Raw genomic sequence first — 21050 nt, forward strand, 5'->3', positions numbered from 1 at the left:
TGCTGTTTGGCACCAAGAGAGATGACAGAAACAGGGACCCCAGGATGGAGTACTGGGGGCGAGCACTGTTGAAGGAACACTTCCTACTAGAGCCAAGTAGGGAGAGGGTGAAGAAGGGTAATATCTGCTCCCTGGGGAGACTGCCTTCCTCACACACTCACATCTACTACATGACAGATCACAGCCATCTTCCAGTGGCATCAGCAGCAAGAAGTCTGGCTTTACAGAGTCCTGGCACAGGAAAAGGAGACAGTAGGTCTATGATGCTTCCCCAGACCTAGGTAATAACCTGTTTCACCTGCATCTTCAGCCAGTCCTGTGCTAAGTATCAAATAAGGAATGGAGGGGTGAATAAAGGACTCATATGATCCCATCTGGAATTTTGGGAAGTGACTGAAAATTCCCACCAGACCCAAAAATACTGTGAATCCATAGCACAAAAATTAGGAGGAATGGCTGACAAACTCAGTGACTTGCTGGGGAAAGAAGCCCACAGATATAGCTCATACAAACTGTACTTATAAAAGTACAATTTGCATGGTATTTCCATATTTGCAATTTGCAAGATGTGACATGGTTCAGCCTAATTAATTCTTTGATACAGACAGTTATGAGGATGAACTTTCTGAGCAAAGCAGATTTGAACAATACATCTGATGGTTTCTGTTGACAGTTCTGTGTGACCAGAAAGCTATCTAAAGTTAGCCTTAATGATACATCTATAAAATTCAGAGATAAAGCAACTCAGCAAGGGAGCACTGACTGTAAGAAATTTAAAAACTAGAAGCAGAGTAAAACACAATAAAACAAACTCCTCCACATCAGCAGTATACACATAGAGTCATTCCACAGTTCTGGACACCTTTGTTTGACATAACCAGGAAGAAACATTTGTACCAAAAAAAAAAATGGTTTGAAAGAAGCATAGAGAATTTGGTTCACAGTGGTAACCTGTTGCTGCTTTGCCACTGTGGGTATAACACAGAGTTCCACTTTCAAAGAGGCAAAAAGCCTTGGCATGTTACCCAGCCTTGTGCAGAATACACGTTTTCAAAAACATTAGCTTACTTTTGCATAGAAAGACTATTACAGCCTGCAACATTATTTCTGAGTGTAACCATTATGGGAGGTGTTTTCGTTTGGCAAAGGCCAATTGCAAAGACAAAGGCACAGAAAAATGTACGCTGCAAAGGGGGAGGGAGGGAGGCAGGGAGGGAGGAAAGGAGGAAAAAAATTGAATGTTTTTCATCACCACATCTGAATGAGCAAAGGGTGCTATTGCACACATTCAGGCAGATTCAATCAGTTCACCGCATACTTTCACAACCACCACTGCTGAGTTTGGGCATTAGCAGGAATAATGGTATGTTGCACTGTCTTCTTGCTCAGTTTTGTGCATTATTTCTCAAGATGTTTGTCATTTCTGGGGGCAGCAGCTGTATCCACCTGCTTATGCTAAGTCAGAGTGCTAGGGTCTAGAATTATGCTTCTTGGACGGTGGTCTCCATGGCACAGTGAATTTCACTGCTGTTTTACAACATACGCTAATCTAAGCACCATCAAAACTCAGAAAAAATGAAAACGGAAAGGTACAATAAAGATGTGAAAAAAGCGTATCTTCTTCCATTTAACATGTAAACCAGTGTGACAGGCACAGTGCTCACGTGGATTCCGAGCAAGAATATCGCTTTACGAATGGACAGTCTTCCTTCATTGCACATGCTTCTCTCCAAAACCACTGAAGAAAAGGTGACATCGGGCAGTACAAATATGAAAATCATAGGCTCAGTGACATGTTATACAGGGCATAAGAATATGTCTGCTTCCCAAAGTGCAATAGACAATGACAGAATGAAATAAGGGCAGTCAGACCCATTTCTCACACATGCTTCTGAAGCAGAGCCATCTACAGATACAGAAATTGCACAGCTGTTACTTTTTGAAGAGGCTGGCAATGTCACACTCCAGGAGTGCAAAGCTCAAGGGGTATTTGGTGACTTCAGTCAGAAAGGGCCACTTTGAGGAAAAGAAACGCTGAAAACACAGTTATGCCATACACATTCAAATGGCTGTGCACTGACAGTGACCCTGGAGTACAGAACCAGCAGCTGGGCAGAGGAATGCAAATAAAATAATAGGCTCGCTACTGAGCATTACTACATGTGCCATGTTGAACCACTTGGAAGAAGGCAGGAATGTTGAGTCGTTTATTTCTCACAGCAGCGGATGGCCGTGCATAGGAAACAAGAGAAATAAGCCAAAAAGACAGACAATGAATCAAATGTGGTTCTACCAAAAGCCTGCACAATTCCATTGCCCTCTGTGGGTGCTTCTGATGACTCACTGCTTAACTCTGGGTGACTTCTTTGAGACTGTACATACAGATACTGTGGCTAAGTCAAATATAACTCTATGAAAACGCCAGTTTAAGGAATTATGGCTTTTGTGTCCTGCCCTGAAGATGCACAAAGCATCCTGCATATCCCTTCACTTTATCACCATTTGGCAACCCCCAGAATGGCTTCCATCTGTAAACATTCACAGGACCATGAAAAGAGTTACATGCCCACACTTCTCCAAATACAGCAGATTCAGAGTGCAGAACTTGCTAGACCAAGCTTACTACTTTCTGCCAGCTTTGTCTCATTACCTATCATGTATTATCTCTGCTAGCAATAAGCAGTCTTCCTTATTACCATTGCAATGTTCACATAATTAAGTTGTTCTAAAATTCCAGGCTATAACTGCTTATAGACTTGGATGAAATTGTTCTGACAATTCAGAAATGCTTATTCTCACTAACCAGTTTATAGGAAAAGACACCTCCCAACTGTATGTGCAAAAATGTTCTGTCTACTTCATTAGATGTTGTGTTATAACTGAGTATCTTGATTGAACTGCTCATTAAAGTTAGAAGTGTTCGGAAATCTTTGCAAGTATATTTATCACCACTGAGGAAAAGGTTACCTGAGGAAGAACAGAGTTCTAGGCAGACGTTCTGTTTTGGGAAGAAATGGGCCACTGTTCTCACAAGTTTTGACAATTATCCTTTCCTCTCTGCCAAATGAACCTAACAGAGAAGTTCTAAAGCTCAGTGAAAGTCTCAGATAATTATGAAGTTTGTATCTTCTTGTCTATTTTCACATGCAGTAGCTAATTTCTTTTCTTCACATTTTACTAGAATAAACTGCTGTTTCACTATATCATTGAATTATATCCAGTATTAAGTAGAATTTCAGGTTAGTGGCACAAATATGACAATCACATTTCCCAGGAGTGGCATAAAACATATCAGTGTGTAAACATGCATGTTACATCTATTTACTCATGGAGTGACATATACTTTACCCAGCTAGGGGAAGACACCAAGTGTATAAACTTGGAGGTAGACCACTGGCCCGCAGGAGTAGCAAAAACATCTTCCTGTGGCAAGTAGCTTTTTATTAGTTGCAAGGACTCAAAATCCGAGACTCAGTACTATGCAAACCTGTGACACAAAATGCTTTTGATTCCTTTCGTCACCTTTTCTGTTCTTTCCTCTGTCATATATACAATAAAAAGTTGGAGAGTGCAGGAGTATCATTTTACAGTAGCATCAGAAATAACAGACATTGGAGAAAGAATTAGGACAAGCTAAGTCTCTGGGCATTACACACACAAAATACAACATTAAAAACAGCAGAGAGGGAAAACTGCATTTTTTTTTTTCTCCGATAACAAAACTACCTAACATGGGATTTTTAATGATTAATCATAGAGTCATAGAACGGCTTGGGTTGGAAGGGACCTTAAAGATCATGGAGTTCCAATCCCCCTGCCACGGGCAAGGATGCTGCCCTCTAGATCAGGTTGCCTAGGACCTTGCCTAACCCGGTCAGGAACACCTCTAGGGATTAGGCATCCACAGTTTCTCTGGACAACCTGTTCCAGTGCCTCAAAAAACACTGGAAAAAGATAGGATTGCCTTTGAAATGAAATGAAAAAGGTAAATGAAATGAAACGAAGAGGATAGGATTGCCTTTCCAAAATTTCTCTGAGTACTAAATGACCCTTGATTCTTCCATCTGAGGGTGATTTATCTGATTTCATGATTAATGCTTATCTTTTTTTTTTTTTTTTAATAAAAGTTTGGTCTATCTACTTCTACATATTATTCCCCTGGTGCCAGTTCAGACCCCCCATCAAAACCTTCTTCCTAAAACAACAACAAAAAGACTCCACTCCTCCTGTCCTCTGCTAAACCCCAGGAGGGAAGCAGGAATGAGGTCAGGCTTGCTAACCTTTCCCCAGCTCTCAACAGGACCAGAGATATCTAACTCCTCCTTGGATCTATCCTCAGGTTTAAAACTGCAGATTTCTGGGGGAGATGTGTTGGAGATTTTATGGTATATTAAAAAGCTACGTTTTCTTCTTCAAACCAGTGGCACAGAAGGATAGCAGAAAAGAGTAAGGAAATAAGTTAATGTATAATACAAAACTAAAAGGACCAGACTTTTTAAAAGAAGCTTTCTCAACCAGCTTTCCCTCATATAAATCCCTTTCTGTGTAATCTTTCCATTGCAATTCCTTCCATGCAAATCAAAGTGCTTTTTAGGATGAGGAAGTCAGGCCAAGCAAATAAAAGATCCTCCTCTAGCTTTAGCACAGGATTAATCAAGAAAAGTTGAGATATAATACAAAAAAAGATAACAGGATTCTACCCTGAGCTCGCTTGCCATCTGCTTTCACCAGGCAACTAACACTCCCACACATGTCTAGAGAAGGGTAATCATATAGAGAGACATTAAACAACACTAGAGATATGTATATGCTAAATATAAAAGAGAAGAGAGAAAGCAAACTTTAAAGGAGTAGATTCACAAGTAGGATTTTTGTCATTGTTATAGTATCCAACTGTAACAATGTTGTATTAAGCACTCTTTTATTTTATGTCTTGAAAATATCCTTATACAATGTGGTGATGATGGGGGTGGCATTCAGAGAGAAAGAATGAGTTTTGTGATTTGGACCTTTGTCCACATAATAGAGCTCACATCACTTTTTTATACTCTGAAATCTGTGATACTCAAAGAACTGAAGGAAATGAAAGATGTGAAATACCTATGATGATGTGTGCCAGCAGTTATTATATAATCCAAGCCCTTAGCTGGTACTTGAAACCACTTCTACCAACTTCAAAAATGAAGAGCTTTCTTCCAGCCTCCCTGACTCATTTGGTTCTTGCACTGCAAAGAGAGAGCGCTAGCTAGCATGTTGAAGTGTCCCCTTTTAGGGAGAACATGGGCATATCATGAGAGGAGGTAGGTAGAAGTATCTCACAGTATTTTTGCCATATAACCACAAAATAGTTTTTTGTGGTAGATAATGAAAATTTATATTTATAGGCAACAGCTAAGAAGAATAATATGATTTTCAGCATTTTCTAATTGTACAACTTAAGCTGCATTAAACTGAAAGAAGTTTTATTTTAGAGATGAAAGCAAATGAACCCAAGGCAAAGAATATCAGTTCATAAAGGTCAACTATATTCCCAGGCTCTTGCCTGCAGTGTTGACTTTTCCAGTGGTGCTGCTTCTTTGATGGAATTATATCTGTGCAAAAATCTCGTCTTCCTAGACTGTACTGGTCTATACTATATAGGCTACTGATAATGCTTTACCCAATTTCACATGAAAGATAATCTTTAATGTCTCAGTTATAGGTTACCGCGTGTTTATTTTCAGAGTGGAATTTACTTTTGCATACTCATTAGCATCAGTTTTTCATTGTATTATTAATCACTGTATTTCTTTAGTGTCTGAGATCAGGGACATAAAACATATTTACAGATATAAAATGATGCCTATCAGAAGAGAAAGAACTAGGATTAACCAATAGACTGGTGCATTGCTTTTTGCGAAGTTCTTAAGTGCAGTACTACTCAGCAAGAGTAAATTCAACAAAGTTTGGATCTATGCAAGTTCCTAATAATGAAGGAAATGCTCTAGCAAAGACAGGAATAAAACTCATGCTTCTTACCTTTCAGACATGCTGTTAACAAGGTTGCAATATCTTACATTTAGTGTAACTAAATCTTGATATCCCCTGCAATTTCAACTCAGCAAGGTATCCATCTATTCACAGCTTATTTGCACCTTTTCAGGAAAGAAAATAGAATCTCGGGTATATAATTAGCCACAATGACCTACATAACTGTCATCTGCAAGGCTGCAACTGAATCCCTGTCTTGGTAATACTGGTAATCCCATAGTGGGGATTCCTGCTTCTTAGAAAGCCATACATTTCACATGCAATGGGCTTCCACTCTTGCTTATTGCTTAGCTGTCCCTTTATTGCTAATTCTCACTTTGTATTAAGGGACTGAATAAACTGGTTCTGGCAAATAAACTGTTGGTCCAGGCACCAACACATCCTGTCTGCTTGGTATCCAGTTCCCTCAATACATGTTGCTCAGGTTCTATCACTTTCTACCACCTAGAGATTAATCATTCACCTGATTAAAATTATATCTTTTTATTAATTAAGGATTCACGCTAATATAAAGGAGTGCAGTAAGAAATCTTCTTGTGAGAAAATACTATGTACTCTGGATACAGAGAATGCACCAGGCTGTGGTTTTCTAATGAATGCCTCCATTTGAAGAAGAGATCTAATGCTTTGTGTTAATGAAGACTAAAACTAAAAGGAACCATTAAGATTGACTTTTCTGGCTCCTTCCTACAAAAGCACAAAATCTTACCTGTCAACAACTGCATGCTGCAACGTGTCTTGTGACTGACCCAGGGTGTATCATTCAATAGCGCATTTTATCTTGTCTGAACAACTTCATGAGACAGACAACACATGACTTTAAAAAGGTTTGTGTGACTACACCCACCTTTGAGAGAGCTGGCAAGTAGAGAGGAACTCAGTAAGACTAAGCCTGGACACTTCCCAGACATTTGTTCTAAGACATAAACCACAAATGCTCTGGCAATTATCTGATTCCAGCAAACAAACACTGGTATATGCAAACTCATTGTTCTTCACACCCTCTCTGACTTCTAGTCTGCTGGCAATCCTTTCGTCTGTCTTCATTGCTATTAGGACATGTCTTATGTCTCATGCATTAACTTTCATATGTTTCTTACTCTGGTGTTTTTCTCCTTTTTTTTTTCTTTCCAGACTTTGTTCACTTAGGTCTTTACTAGTATGCACAACATTTAAAATAGCTGCTTCTTTCACACTATTTTACCAGCCTATTCCTGAGGTCTCTAAGGTTTATTCTCTCCACCATTTATAAACTTCCTTTCTCCAATACATTCTCTGCTAGTCCAACTATAGCCTCTTACCCAGCTAATGCTCAAAAAAGAAGCCTTGCTTTTAAAAATTCAAACCATGTTCTTCTTATCTCTGAGTTTTACTTTGGCTTGACATGAAAACAATTCTACAAGTATTTAATAATCTTTCTACCTAAATCAACTTTCAACATGGCAGACAGATCTATTTCATTAAATGACTCTTCAGTGGTGCCATCATCTCCATTTCCTTCCAGAATCATTTCTTTCTTTCCCAGTCTCTTTCCATTTCTGCCTGCTTTCCTCCACTCACAAATTACTTCTTTCATTGAGCCAAGTCCCCACAGCCTTAGCAGTGGTTCTGAATATTTATTATTTAATTTCTTTCTTGGTTCTTTCCATTTTTTCAGCTGAATGTCATAAGATTCCCAGAGGATCCATAATGCTACCTGCAACCAGTTTTGGAACAGGATTCCTTTGTTACCCACATCTTTCATCTGGATGACTTGGTGAGTCATATTGGTCAGGGTGGCAAGAACTTCAGACTCCTATCTAACTTAGAAACACATTCTTTTTGTATTGTATTGCTACCCAAAACTAGGGTTCATCAGACTCCCCCCCCTCTCCCCCCCCCCCCCGGGCAACCACTATGAAGCTTTTAATGCATTTTTGGCATCTCTCGACAAGGCTTTGAGTTAAGCAGCCGACAAACATGCTTCTCCAAAGCAGATTTCAACATTCCAGCTACTCATCCTATTTTGATTGACAGATTCCCATAGCTTATCAGGATCTTCATTAAACTTCTCTGGGCTGCTACTGTCTACGTAAAGCAGACACTAGCCATTGCATAACTGTTCTTTGACTGCCTGTTCTCCATCCTCTTGGTATCTCTAATTACTTTCCTGTCTATTCTGTCAATCTAACTGTGCTATTACATTTGTTTCATTTAAACAGTTTTCTGGAAGATATATATGGGAACCTGGGCAAGAAAATCTTCTCACACCCTGCTGCTCTCTGTGATGTGTATTCTGTAGGCTTCTTTTCATTTCTGTCACAACCTTGATGTCAGGGTTTATTCTGAACTTTTTCCTGCCGCTGCAAATCTGACACTGTGATATTCTCTGAATACCATCCTATTGTTTTCTGATAACATTCTTCATGTGCCTTTGTCCTCTCATCTGAACTACCAAGCCTTCATCTACTGGCTTCATCAAATCTCACCTCCCTATTGGTGTCTATGAGTTTTCCTTTATGCAAATTCCCCTTCAGATTTTTCTGTTCCTTTCTTTCTCTTCTCAGAAACCAGTCCAGAGTTAGAGCAGAATCAGCCTGGAAATTATTTCAGCAAAAGTTTTTGCATTGGAAAAAGACAATTAATAAATACCAGTGTGTCGCTGGAACAGGCTAATGCCACAATGAAACTTTCTTCAAGAGGAGATCTTGTATATCCAGAATGGAATTTCTATTCAAAACTAGCTGCACAGAGAGGCCCCCAGTATGGCCAGTTATTCAAGAGAAACACCTGTTCAAAACCCTTTGCTTTCTGATTTTAACTTCAAGTTTGGCGGATACATAAGAGATACTCCATACCCATCCAGCCAAATTAACTTTTTCATTTTTTGTGAATATCCCTTTGAATCTGTTCCAGTCAATTTAGCAGATGTGTTCTCTCTGTTCCTCAGATACCAACCATCAGCAGTAGCTCAAGGGTATTCTGCTACTCAGTGGCTTTCTGAACTTCCATCTGCCCATCCATTTTTTCACCTCAGATCTTACTGAAGTGCCTTTCAGCTCCCCCTGCTTATAGTTCTGTCTTTCTCAGTACCTTTTTACTTATTTCTTAAATCAGTAAAGCATTTTGCTGTTCTCTTTGTGTGGCAGATGCAGTCCTAAACATAAGATGATTGCATTCCCTTTGAGTGGGGCAACATTCCTATTAGAATATCAACCAGCACACTGAGACAAATGCGAATTTCTTCTCTACCTCACTGTAAACTGACTTTCACTACAGTAAATATAAATACCACTGCAAGCACACTGTAGGAAAATACACAACACAAATAAGTACTTCTAACTCTCAGGGAGATTCCAGCAGGGTTCTGGCTTTGGCAAGTGAAAGATTTCAGCCGGTACATCTTATTACATGGGTGGTCGAGTTATTGAACTTTATTGACAAAGGGCTGGATTTTCCAGCAAGACGGAGCTTCATTAAAATTCTGCAGAGACTGAAAATTCAATAATCTGTCTCACAAAGCACTGCATGAGTAGGGCTGATTAGGCAATTTCTCTCTCATTCCATTTCTTTTGCTAAAAGCATTGTTACTTCTTGTTGGTACAAAAAGACAATCATTAAATGAGCATTCACTATAGTTGATTAAGCAGAAAGTTTTAAAGGTGCATTGGCTCCCTTTCTCGAGGCTTAATTGAGGCCTTAAAAAAAGTTGCAATAACACTACAACAACAACACTATCGCTCTAGGTTGAATTATTTAAAATTTGGATCTGATGAATCCATTCTTAGCTTTTCTTCCTTTTTTTTTTTTTTAAAAAAACTCTCTGCTTTCATAGCTACTTGTACATTTGCAGCCAACTCTACTCAGTGCTGGAAAAAGTGTGTAAATTACTCTCTATTCCTAATTCCTTTCCTTCTAGATCACAGCTTATTTGTTCCCATTGGGTTTCAGATAAAGAGACCCCATAAGAACAGAACTGCAAGATCAGATCAAAGATTCATCTAGCTGATTTCCTAGTTCCTAGCAGTGGTTGTAGGCACTTAGGTAGAGGGGTGGCAGAGCAAGCTTACTGTTATACCTCCCCTGGGAAAGTTATTGGCTTCAGAAATCCATAGTTTAGGGACTTCTTGACACAGAGGGCTGTATCCTCATGTTTAACAACTGTTTGCAGATTTTTCTTGTGGGCCTTTCTTTATTATAGTTTTTCCCACAACAAGATGGTACCCTGTAACTTACAGCTAGGTTTTCCATTAAGCAAAGACAGTTTAGAGAATTTGGGACCATACATATTTTCTCTCAAGGGTCTGTTCTCAGTAATAGCAGCAGCACTTTCCTCCCTTCATTTTCTGCATCCCGGGGGGAGGTTTTTTGGACTGCTCCTAAACAATGCAAGATGAAAAAGGCTCAAACTTACAAAACCTCTAGAAAAGACATAGAATTGTAATCCTGACTGTTCCTCTTGTCCTATCTATTTCTTCTTGAGTATTACTGCTGCTGTTTTTTCCAAGGCAGTTCAAGTGCACCCAAAATGTATATAAGACTGCATCAAACATAGCTATGTGTTTGCTTGATAGCATTAGTTATCTAACCTGTCTGTGTCCTAAAACTGCTTGGCCCTCAAAAACAAGGTGAGGAAGCTGCTTTGTTCACTGTTTTATGCTATGGTATTTTTGGAACATGGATCAATCCACTCTGATCCTGATTGTACTGGGGGGGGGGGGGGGGGGGGGGGGGGGAGACCGATTATCACAGTCCTGATTTTAGTGGTATTCATTCTCTGGTCAGATGAACTCCCATTAACCTTAGTGAACTTTTGCCTAAGTTAGCACTGCCAAAAACAAAACAAAAGTCTTCTGAACATGGTCTAGGATTGGTATAGATACATAAAACTGTACATTGAAATATCAGTGCAAAACCTAGGTATTGCAGCTTCTCTCACCCTTTGACCACCATGCTGTTTCTGAGGCACTGTTTGATACTTGTCCTGACATTTTTTTCAATTAATGGCACACAAAAAAAAATTAAAAACGCAGCACAGTGAGAGACATAGGGCAGCAGAACAGATGTCTAGCCTGAGACATCTGGATACAAGATGATAGGATAAAGAGCATCAGGTGACAGCGGGACCCAGCCAGATGCCAGCAAACAGATGCTGAGCAGGGAAGGGAGAGCTGCTCACCGCTGCCCTGCAGAGACAAGGAGGAAGACAGGAAGGCTCAGCTGACCGTTCCACACTTAATTCCTGAGGAAACCAAAGATACCATTCCTCAGATTCCATGTTTGGAAACATTTAGCTTCAAATCTGAACATGTTTTTAGAGGCCTCTGCTTCCTACAGCCTGGAAAACCAAGGTTTCAAGAAATATGTTGTCTTTTCTGGTGGCCTGGGAGATTCTCCTGCGCAGGACTAGACAGCTGTCTTCCCATGGCTAACAAAGAGATTCCTTCACAAAACTGCTATATCCCGAAGGTCCTGTGTTCGTTTATTCTATTTTGCAGTTTCTCTGGCAGATTTCTGCCAGAGAAAGTCGCTGGCAGTGTTCACAAGCCTGCACGAGGGGGCAGGAGAAGCTAACAGTTTCGGCAGCTAAGGCTGCCTGACTCAAGAGAAGCAACTGACAGAAGTGACTTCTGCACCGCTGGTCCCTCTGGTTCTTTACCCTTCTCCTCTCCCTGAAGACACTTTCCTGCAAGGCTATTTTGTAATACAGGCTAGAAAATAAATATGACATGCACTAAAACTTATGTCAACAAAGGTCTGAAGATTTTACTCAAATGTACACAAGCTGCTGAGATTGTTAGTAGGAAAAGGGCATTTTTGCATAGTCATTTCCGTTCCTGTAATTGCACTTTGAAATAAATACCAGTAAGAACTGCAGTTAAAAGACAAGTCAGGACATTCCTTTTCCTTATGTCTTTTCTCTGACCATAATTAAGACATTGTGCTTTAAGATCAGGAAATACAAACGCCAGGGCCTGGGAGATGTGAGGAATAGAGTTGCAGAAGAAATCAGTAGGATGCCACTTTGCAGTTCCAAAGGAGTCCAGCGAAGTGGAGCAGAGCTTGAGTGAGCCAAGCCATGATTCCATGTAAATCGACATCATTCTCTTGATGCAGTAATACACAATTTACACCTAATAAAGAGTGGCTCACATTCTTCTGTGGGGAGAAAAAAAATGCTGAGAATAAAAAAGTCTTGTTCATATGTTTACCAAATCCAGCTATTTGCTACAGTAATAACCACTAAAATTTGTTTTGGAGCACTACCCTCCAGTCTTCTCATCTCCTGTACTTTTTTTTAAAAAAAATAAGTATATGCACAACAACCATGAGAATGAGTGATAGGTCTGAAGCTGAAACCAACTACTTTTTTTCTGGAAAGTGAATAATTTAGCCTTGCCATAGTTTGATGAGGCAGAAAGCTATTGTTTTCCTGTAAAGATAGGAAAATAAGGGCTCTTGAAGAAAAAATGGCTTGGTCAGGACTCTATAAGAAGACAGAGTAAATGAGAAGTTACTTGTTACTCAATACCTCGTCAGGATCCATATAAAGTGCTGCTCTAACAACCTTCCTTCATCTGCACAATAATCCTCAGTATCCCTTTTCATCTGCAATACTGTCCTACATAAGAGGATGACATGAACCAAGGTAAATCACTGAGCTCTGAAACTATAGGCCGTGCTACAGGGGAAAGAGGTACAAAAAGTGATGACTTTGCAAGAGGTGGCTTCACTTGTTTAATTGCTGATGCAGAGAGAGTCATTCCCTCTGCCATAGCTGAAAATGTTGCCCTTTTCTTTGCACTCATCCTGTTGCTTATCTAATTTGTGAGCTGACTCAACTTGATGAACCAGCTAAAAATGAAGCTAATAATACAGCACGTAATTACCAAGTTCACCTCTTGCAAAAAGGGACAAGATGGCAAGCCACCTCTGGTGTTCTACAAAACCTCACCCTACCGTGCCTAGAAAGCACACCAAGCCCATTTAAATCAGGTATACTCTATTGACAGTGCTATTTCACCGTCTTAGCTCAGGAGACCCATGAAGCAAGCAGTAAGTGTGACACCTCCACAAGCATTGGGACAGGCTTGCCTTAGCAGCAGGAGAGAACTCAGCTCCACGCTCCTATCAACTTTCCACATCCACAGCAAAAGCTCAGGCAGAGGTTAATGTTCCAGTACTTAGTGCTGGGACTGCTGGTCCTCTTGAACTATTTCCTCTCTATTGATGGGCTTATTTCTGCCAGTGACTGTCCCCACATAAATCCTGTCACCTCTTCCCTATTCCAAGGCCATCTCTTTCTTTCTCTTCTATTCTTCTGCCAAGTAAGCGCGTACTTTGTTTCAACTCTTCAACAGAACACCTCAGAGTAAAAAGCACCCCATCTTCTTTCCCCAGTATAATAGTATTAGTTAACAGTGGCAGTAACAAGGAGGGTTGCTAGATGTGGGTACAACTATTCTGAATGTCCGTATTTGTTAGGACTCAGGTTAGAGCCTGTCTGACTTTAAGTATCAGAGGAGTGTCTCTGATTTACACAGGCCCATAAGCTGACTTAAAATTAAGAGTGTTTTAAGTACCTTACTAAATAGGACTTCACTGAGCAATGACCATAAAGGATACAACAATAAAAATATCCAGCTGTTGGCATTGAGGAAGCCTTCTTCATACTGGGTGGCCAACACCACATTTTCAAAGCAGAGAGGTGAAGCTTGTAATTGAGGCTTTCCATGCATGTTCAGATCAGGGCCTGACAAAGAAAACCATTAGAAGCAATGAGAAGTCTTGTGTTGACTTAAAAACATTTTGGATAAGACTATTCCATAGCAAACAATCCTGCCTCAGATTGGCACTCAGAGGCTGGAGACAGATTGTAGATATAATGAAAGAAGCTTGGCCCAAACACACCACCACTGAGTAAAGGATCTGTCCCTTATCCCTGGCTGATCTTTAACATGGTCTGCAACACAATCCCAAGTCTGCGTGCTGCAGCTTGAGACCATCATTATTACTTGACTCTGAGGTCTCTGTGTTCCACCAATTCAACCAAGCAGAAGAATAGGTTTGCATAGCCCAAGAACTAACCATTGTATAACTTGGTTGTTTTTATTATTTAAGTGAAGGGCTGTATTGTGGCTACATTTGCCTACAGCAGAAGTTCTAATCAATGGGAATTGTATGACAAAACTGCTAAATGCTGAAGCAGAGGTGAAACAGCAATGGTTAAATGCCTCCCTCCTGTGACAGTATTAGCATGACTGCTAGGAAATATGTGCTTGAAAATGCCAGAGAAAGTGATTTGTCTATGACAGAAACTGTTTTAAGAGAGAAAATGAAAACCACAACCACACAAAAATAAAGCCTCTTTTAATGAGCTTCGGATGCCTTCTGGAAAATTGAGAAGGGCTTTTAATGCATAAATGGTTCTTCTGGTATATCATTATATTTTCTGGTGGCAAGTTTTGTTTTTTTATTCTTTTTCTTTTTTTTAACATTACCAAGTATATACTTTTTTATTTAACTGAGAACAGGGCCTTTGTTGTTAGAAACAGAAAGCAGGAAGGACCAAATTGCTCCAGTCATCAGAAGAACCAGTGTGAGAGATGTTTACCTGAACCTACCCTAAATTCCTGAGGATACCCACCAGTATTTCCTGGAGGATGGTTTGGTAATCAATTTGAGTTTGTGCTGCTGAGCATGAGTCATTGGAAATCATAATGATCATGTTTCTGTATCATCTCTCAGGTGAAAGTGAGAAGATGGGAGGACATACAAAAGAATTCTAAGATGTCTTGGTAAACCTTGGGCACAGAAAGCAGCCTGTAACACTCTTATAATAAAGGGTATGATGGTTTTCAGTCTAGGTGACTGTTGCAACCCAGATGTATGTCAGTCTACTGCTTTCCTATTGAATTTTCTTTTGTCGTATTGCCTGCTCTGAAGAAAAGACAACTATGCCATTTTATGTCATGTCATCTGCTCTTTAGTCTCTTATTTTATATATATTTATATTTTAGTGGCCTAATCATTAATTAGTGCTATAAGTTGAAAAACTACACATTAGAGTGAAGGATAAGAACAGTAAAGTGGTAACTTGTCACTGAAGAAGTAATCTTGAACTTGTTAGCTATGGGTATGCCAGAGCTTGCCATTCATATTTTTAAGTGAAGTTGTACAAATGTATGACGACCCCTGCCCTCTCAAGAGGAACAAGTAAACCATTGAAAACTACAAACAGTCTAGCATTGCATTCACTGTACTAGTCAATCATATTGTATTCCTACTTGCTTTTCAACCTTGTGCATATTGACCCAGCCTTCAGAAACGCTGAAAGTTTTCCCATATGGGAATTATTTACGGCCTTTTTGCAGACTGAAGGTCTATACTCATCTTTAACACTTCTCGAATGAGTAATCTAGCCATGAAAGAAAGGTGGTAGCTCCTCCTCAAATTTCATGAAAAAATAACAATGTTTACCCAAAAATGCAAGCCAGGCACTTATCTGCCAGAAGCAGTTTCAAAACCTGAATCTCTGTTCCAGAAATGCCACCTCTGAGATCACCCTCTAAATCTAGGCAATACAGAGAGCATAAGATTCTCCTGTCTCATCAGCATTGCCAGTTGGCTGGATTAGACTTTCTCTCATCTTCTCCATTTGGTGTGACTGCTATTCTTAGACACCTAAATTCATTATGTAATGATCAGAAGTCAGCCCTGTGCATTCCTGTACTGTAACCAAGCTTTTGAATTTGGGGAAGGAATTGCTGTACTGAATGTCATATCTAATTCCTACTCTGGATCTGGTCCTGAGAAAGTAAGGCCTTGGATTCCCTTCCTAAAGGGGAGTTTGTCATGCTCAGTCAGACTGTTGAGCTTCGTATTTTCTGAACTCTGGCTGGACATTAACATGCAGGCTCTATGACAAACATTTATTCTTATTTTTTCCTCAAGTCCAAACGCCCAGTTACACCTCAAGTTTCCCTTTGCTCATTCCTTCTGCTTATTCCACGCAGTGGGTTTCCAGGGCAGGAGTGAGCAGGCAGCTCTGCTGCTGTCTGCTGAACAAACACTATAGAGGATGGGAAGAGGAGTCATAAAACCAACTGAAGAGGAACTTCTTATTCACCTATGCAAGGGGTATGTCATTAGCTTCTATTTTTATTTACTTTTTTTTTTTTAAAAAAAAGGCTCTTCACAAACCAATTGCTTCAGCAGAGACCTAAAAGCATTTTTTTTTTCTGGCAGAAGAGAGGCATTCACAGGTTGCAGGGTTAGGTTTAATTTTATTCTTTTACTTCAGTTTATGGCTGTCACAAGTCAAGCAAGCTCATGGTGGTGGTCTCATATAAAACAGAGTCGGTTCTTCATTTGCCCACTTACAAACTTCACTTTCAATAGCAAAATGCCTTGTAGTGCATCTTCGCCAAGCATAGTTTTGATTCATATGTCTACTGTCTGTAGTAACTTGTCTTGAAAGTGAGCTCAACAAATCAGAGGGCATATTCCATACAGGCCTTTAACTACATGAGTTGCTGGTGCAATGTCTAGTCAAAAGCTGCTGTAATTGAATGTTCTGTCTTCCTCTCAGTTATGTCAGTGACAGAAATGTCACCAAGAGTCTGATCCTTTATTACCTGCTACATTCCTCACAGCCTGTCTGAGGCCAACCCATATCCATCCCCTTGTCAAGAGTCCTGTGGCAATTCTTCTCCACATGACAGAGGTATCTCAAGGTTTTGGGCTGCCATCTTATTCCCCTGAACACTCAGGCTTTACCTCCCACTTCCAATTTGATTGTCAGCATGATCCTCTCTAAAAGATCTGAAGAGAAAGATAAGACTTATGGATGAGCCTGGAAGAGCTGGTTATTCAATATCTTCCCCATTATTGATGCTGTCTCTCTACTTCCACCTCTGCCTCAATTCTTTCCTTTTGTCACACGCTAATTGCCCAGCAAGGAGGGCATTTGACCATTGGAAACTGAGCTGTACTCTCAGTCTCTCTTTTAGGTGCTACCACACTTGTGAAACAAATCTGTAGTTTCACAAACTCATTTCACCAAGGACTGAAGAAGAAAGCAAGTTAGTAGCTAAGTCATTAACTCCTCTTGGCTGTTACTAAACTCTTCCTGGCATCAATGGGAAAGAGCCAAGAATAGTCCTTGGGAAAAGAGAACGCCTGGTTGTAATTACAATGCAGGTGCCTAATCTGCCACATGAGAGTCCGAGACAAAGTCTAAATGATTGAACTCACTCCTTGAAAAATGAGACCTGAGTTTGCAAGTTAACTATATAGACTCTGCCACAAAATTAACTACAAAATCGGTGGGCCATGATAAGAAGCAGTAGCGGAAGAACAGATTTAAAGAAAAATAGATATCTTTCCCAAGAGTTATTTTTCCTTTTGCTTTAGGGATTCTAAGAGTCAACTGTCTGCCTGCATCAGTAAATGACCATTCAACAGCTTATCCTTCCAGCTGCTAAGACCTCTCAAACCTAGAATCACTTTTTGCTAATAGCTGGCCAACTGATCCCTAGAAGGGCAGAGATCATTACAGATTTTTATCACATGTAACTTTAAGTAGTGCCTGTGCAAGATCCCACTGGTTGCTGATTCACCTGACTGTTTTTCTCATCTATGCTGAGTACTAAGAAAAGGAGAGGGGCAATACTGTAAAGTCCACAGGAGATGATAATAAAGGCTGCTGCTTTCCATCCAGAAGTGATGGATTAGTGACCTTTACATACATAACAAGTCCTCTCTGCTACTGCAGCACGTACAAGTAGCTACACTTCCAAAGAGGGCCATAATAAAGGCAAAAAGTGAGAAGGAAAGTCCTTCAACACAGGTGGTTGTGCACCATTGCTAGTTGCAGGGACGCACAGCAACTGCTAAATTCAGGCCTGATGCACAGCCCTCATCTGCATGCTGGTCTTGGCCGAGGGCCCAGCTTCTGTAGAGTGCAGGTGCCAGCTCTGCACCCACACTGCTCGCTCCCCATATCCTCATCCCTACAAACTCTAGCATGAGAGTTGCCAGAAGTTTACATTACAGGTGCATTAATGTCCTTCTTTTATAAAGAAAGCCATAGGTCATTGTGGCTAGATGTTTGTGTGTTTACACTCTGGTTCAACAGCATTAGTGCTTAATTGCTTTTCCCAAATTAAAGCAGAGAAGAGAGACAAATTCAGTTAATGAATAAACTGTTCCCATTGTTAATTAATCAGCAGCGGAATAATGATTCAGGATCAGAGCCACTCTGTTCTATCCTGCTCAAAGGAGATCAGCTCACCTCCTCCCAAACACTTGAGAAAGCCTGCGTTCAGAGGTTGCCTAGCAAGCTAGCCAACGCAGGCTGCAATACAGAGTGTACTGCCACAGACGTCTTCCTGACGCATTCCCCCTCCAGCTCCCTCGTCACCAGCCCGGGGTCTGTGACATTGCAAACAAGGAGCATCTCTCAGGTAATCAGGGCCCTAAACAGTGTTGGCCCAGAGTCCTGGCACTCCCCCCAGCTCACAGAAAGCTGGTGTGAAATACTTAATAAGCAACCTACCACCACCACCACCTACACTCATTCCACTCTCCAAATGGTCCCAAAGTTCAGCTTCATTTGTCAGAGCCATTAGCATAGCCTCAGTAGTTAGTGCCGGACACATTCAGGCTCTTTGAAGCCATTGCATTGAGATTATTTCCTAGCAAGAATTAGCTGGAAAATATTTCCACATCAAATTACGTCAGACCTGAGACTCTCTGCATAATAAGAACTAATTCTTCCTTTTTTTTTTTTGAAAGAAAGTAAACTTTCTTGTTTGTCTGCCAAGCTGCTGCGGTTTCTTATGTGAAAAGCACACAGGGAGATACTCTATACAGCCTCTATCTTTTGAGAAACATCAGCCTTTGTTTCCCTAGCACAAAGAAAACCCCTTTATCCTAGCCACTGTTATTCAGCCAAAACATATATATACACACACACAGCAATTGCTGGGTTCTTGCTGAGAGTGACTTGCCTCAGTACTACTAACTGTAGAGACATGACTTGGGTGCCCTGTATAACAACCGTGTCTCAGTACAGTGACAGTGGGTAAGACTCTTCACCTCAGCTTCCCCAGCCTAAACTGGGCCTCAGTTTCTCCAGAGCTAAGGCTTGTTATACTCAAAAATGTCATAATATTGACATCTCTCACTGCACCTCACTTTGAGATGCAATGGTTGAGGTATGCTTGTCATTCAACCCTACTGCCATATGGCTTCCCTCAGCCTACAGTGGAGTTTGTTCCCCCACCTTGCACTCTGGTCATCAAGTCAATATGGTATTAGAATCATAAAAAAGCAAAAGTCACTGCAGCTGTAATGCAAAGAAAAAATGCAAATCTCAAGGAAAAATAAACAAAAAGCAGTTTGGGGCCATCCCTGTGCTGTTTTGCCTTATTAACATATTTTCAATCCAGATCCAGATGCCAGAGTTATTAGCATAAACTGAACTCCTGCCCAGGACAATAAAGATCTTAAGCACAGCTTATGTAAGCGGTCATATTGCCAGGCAGGAGAGCAAAGCATGCTACCATTGAGAGGGAACAGCTCACCTTCATCACAGGCCAATTAAGATGGCATCTGCTGTAAGTCTGCCAACTGCTCACATTTTCCTGCCATGGGTTCACCTGTAGCAGCACAGGCTGGAGGGCTGTCTTTGCACATGGTCAGAAGGGTTTGTTTGAGTACTCGGCCGTTCATTGACCCGGTGTTTTACAATGAAGTCCAAGCACATTTATCCAGAACACTGGGAGACAGGGACTGTAGGGCTATTCCAGGAGCTGGACTGACTGAAGTGGATGTCATCGTTTATGGTTTAAACAGTTTAATCAATGTGGCCCCAGGACATTACAAAAATATCACTGGCTTCCAGGCTGATCGATACTTTTATGAGGTTTTTGTACATTGACCTTTTAATACACATCTGACTGTGTAATCTGCCCTGATTGAAGAGAATGGCATTTCACCACTAAGATTTACAAAAAAATGTTTTGGCAGAGTAATACCACAATCCGCAGAGAGTAGTTAAGCTAAAGAAAAGAGGGTCATAGCAAGTGTGCTAATGCGAGGATGAAAGGACTGAATATGAAGCTGAAGAAAAAACAGGAAATCAAATTTCCAGGGAGATTTGCAAGCCTGTGGGTGTTTACTGTGTTCAGTGGGAAAGTGCTGAAGTTTTGATCCACAAAAGGAGGGAACTCCATCCCACAGGCTACAACAGAGGGTGGTGACAGTTCAAGTTTAGGTACCACGAAGAATAGAATGAGAGGAAGCAGTGAAATTTGAGGGATAAAGGAACAAAATGATTGTTAAAGGGAAAGATGAGAGAGGGTGAACTTGACAGATGCCTTAGGCAGTTGATGCCTTAGAAATTAGAGGCAGGGGTGATATGAGAGGACAAATTCACTTTGAAAGCATAGGATTTGGGAACCTAGTGCACAGTGATGGAGTTAAAGGCCTGGGACCCAAGCAGATTAGACAGTAATTTCCAAAGTAGCAACAGCAGGAAGTTTATGTGGGAAATAAGTAGCAGACAACCTCTTCAGAGACAAATATCCTGTTTTCCTACAAACTTTCCTAGTTAAGAAAAAGAAAGAACCCAAATAAATCCCATATAACAAAGTCACCAGATTTTTTTTTTTATTTTTAAGTAAACAAAATGTTCTTTCAAGTTCTATGAGAGAGGCATTAGTGAATTTCAAAATAAGAAAAATTAACACCACATTTCCCACAACTAAGCTTGCAGACCCCAAGGGTTTTACTGCCCACTCTGGTTTCCTTTGTTTTGTTAGTTGTTCTCCACATCAGAAACTTTTTTTTTAAGAACTATCTTTCAAATTGAGCTGTAAACTGCTCCTAATGTATGTGAGTGTGGATGTGTGGGGGTGTGTGAGCAAGCCTGTTTGTGAGAGAGGAAAAGAGTGGATGCATGTGTGGTAGGGGAAAAACAAGAACTAAGAAGAAAGAAAAACCAGTCTAGGATGGAATTGAGCCGTGAAAAATGA

The 21050-nt window shown here is 40.5% G+C and overlaps 1 protein-coding gene across 8 annotated transcripts in view; it reads right to left on the reverse strand.

Annotated features, from left to right (window-relative positions):
• The window catches only part of LOC308195738 (uncharacterized protein), a 52028-nt gene that overhangs the window by 26131 nt on the left and 4847 nt on the right, over window positions 1–21050 (reverse strand). For 2 of the 8 annotated variants that reach the window (XM_080593694.1, XM_080593695.1), the window contains exon 2: window positions 13636–13762. In XM_080593694.1, the coding sequence (XP_080449820.1) occupies window positions 13636–13762 (127 nt within the window). Of the gene's footprint in view, window positions 1–10614; window positions 12169–12541; window positions 12632–13033; window positions 13763–21050 lie in introns of those variants that run through there. The other 6 variants (XR_013951789.1, XR_013951787.1, XR_013951788.1 and 3 more) reach the window with 6 other exon arrangements.

Source organism: Anser brachyrhynchus (assembly GCF_964034855.1).
Source record: "Anser brachyrhynchus genome assembly, chromosome: 5".
Classification (NCBI taxonomy): domain Eukaryota; kingdom Metazoa; phylum Chordata; class Aves; order Anseriformes; family Anatidae; genus Anser; species Anser brachyrhynchus.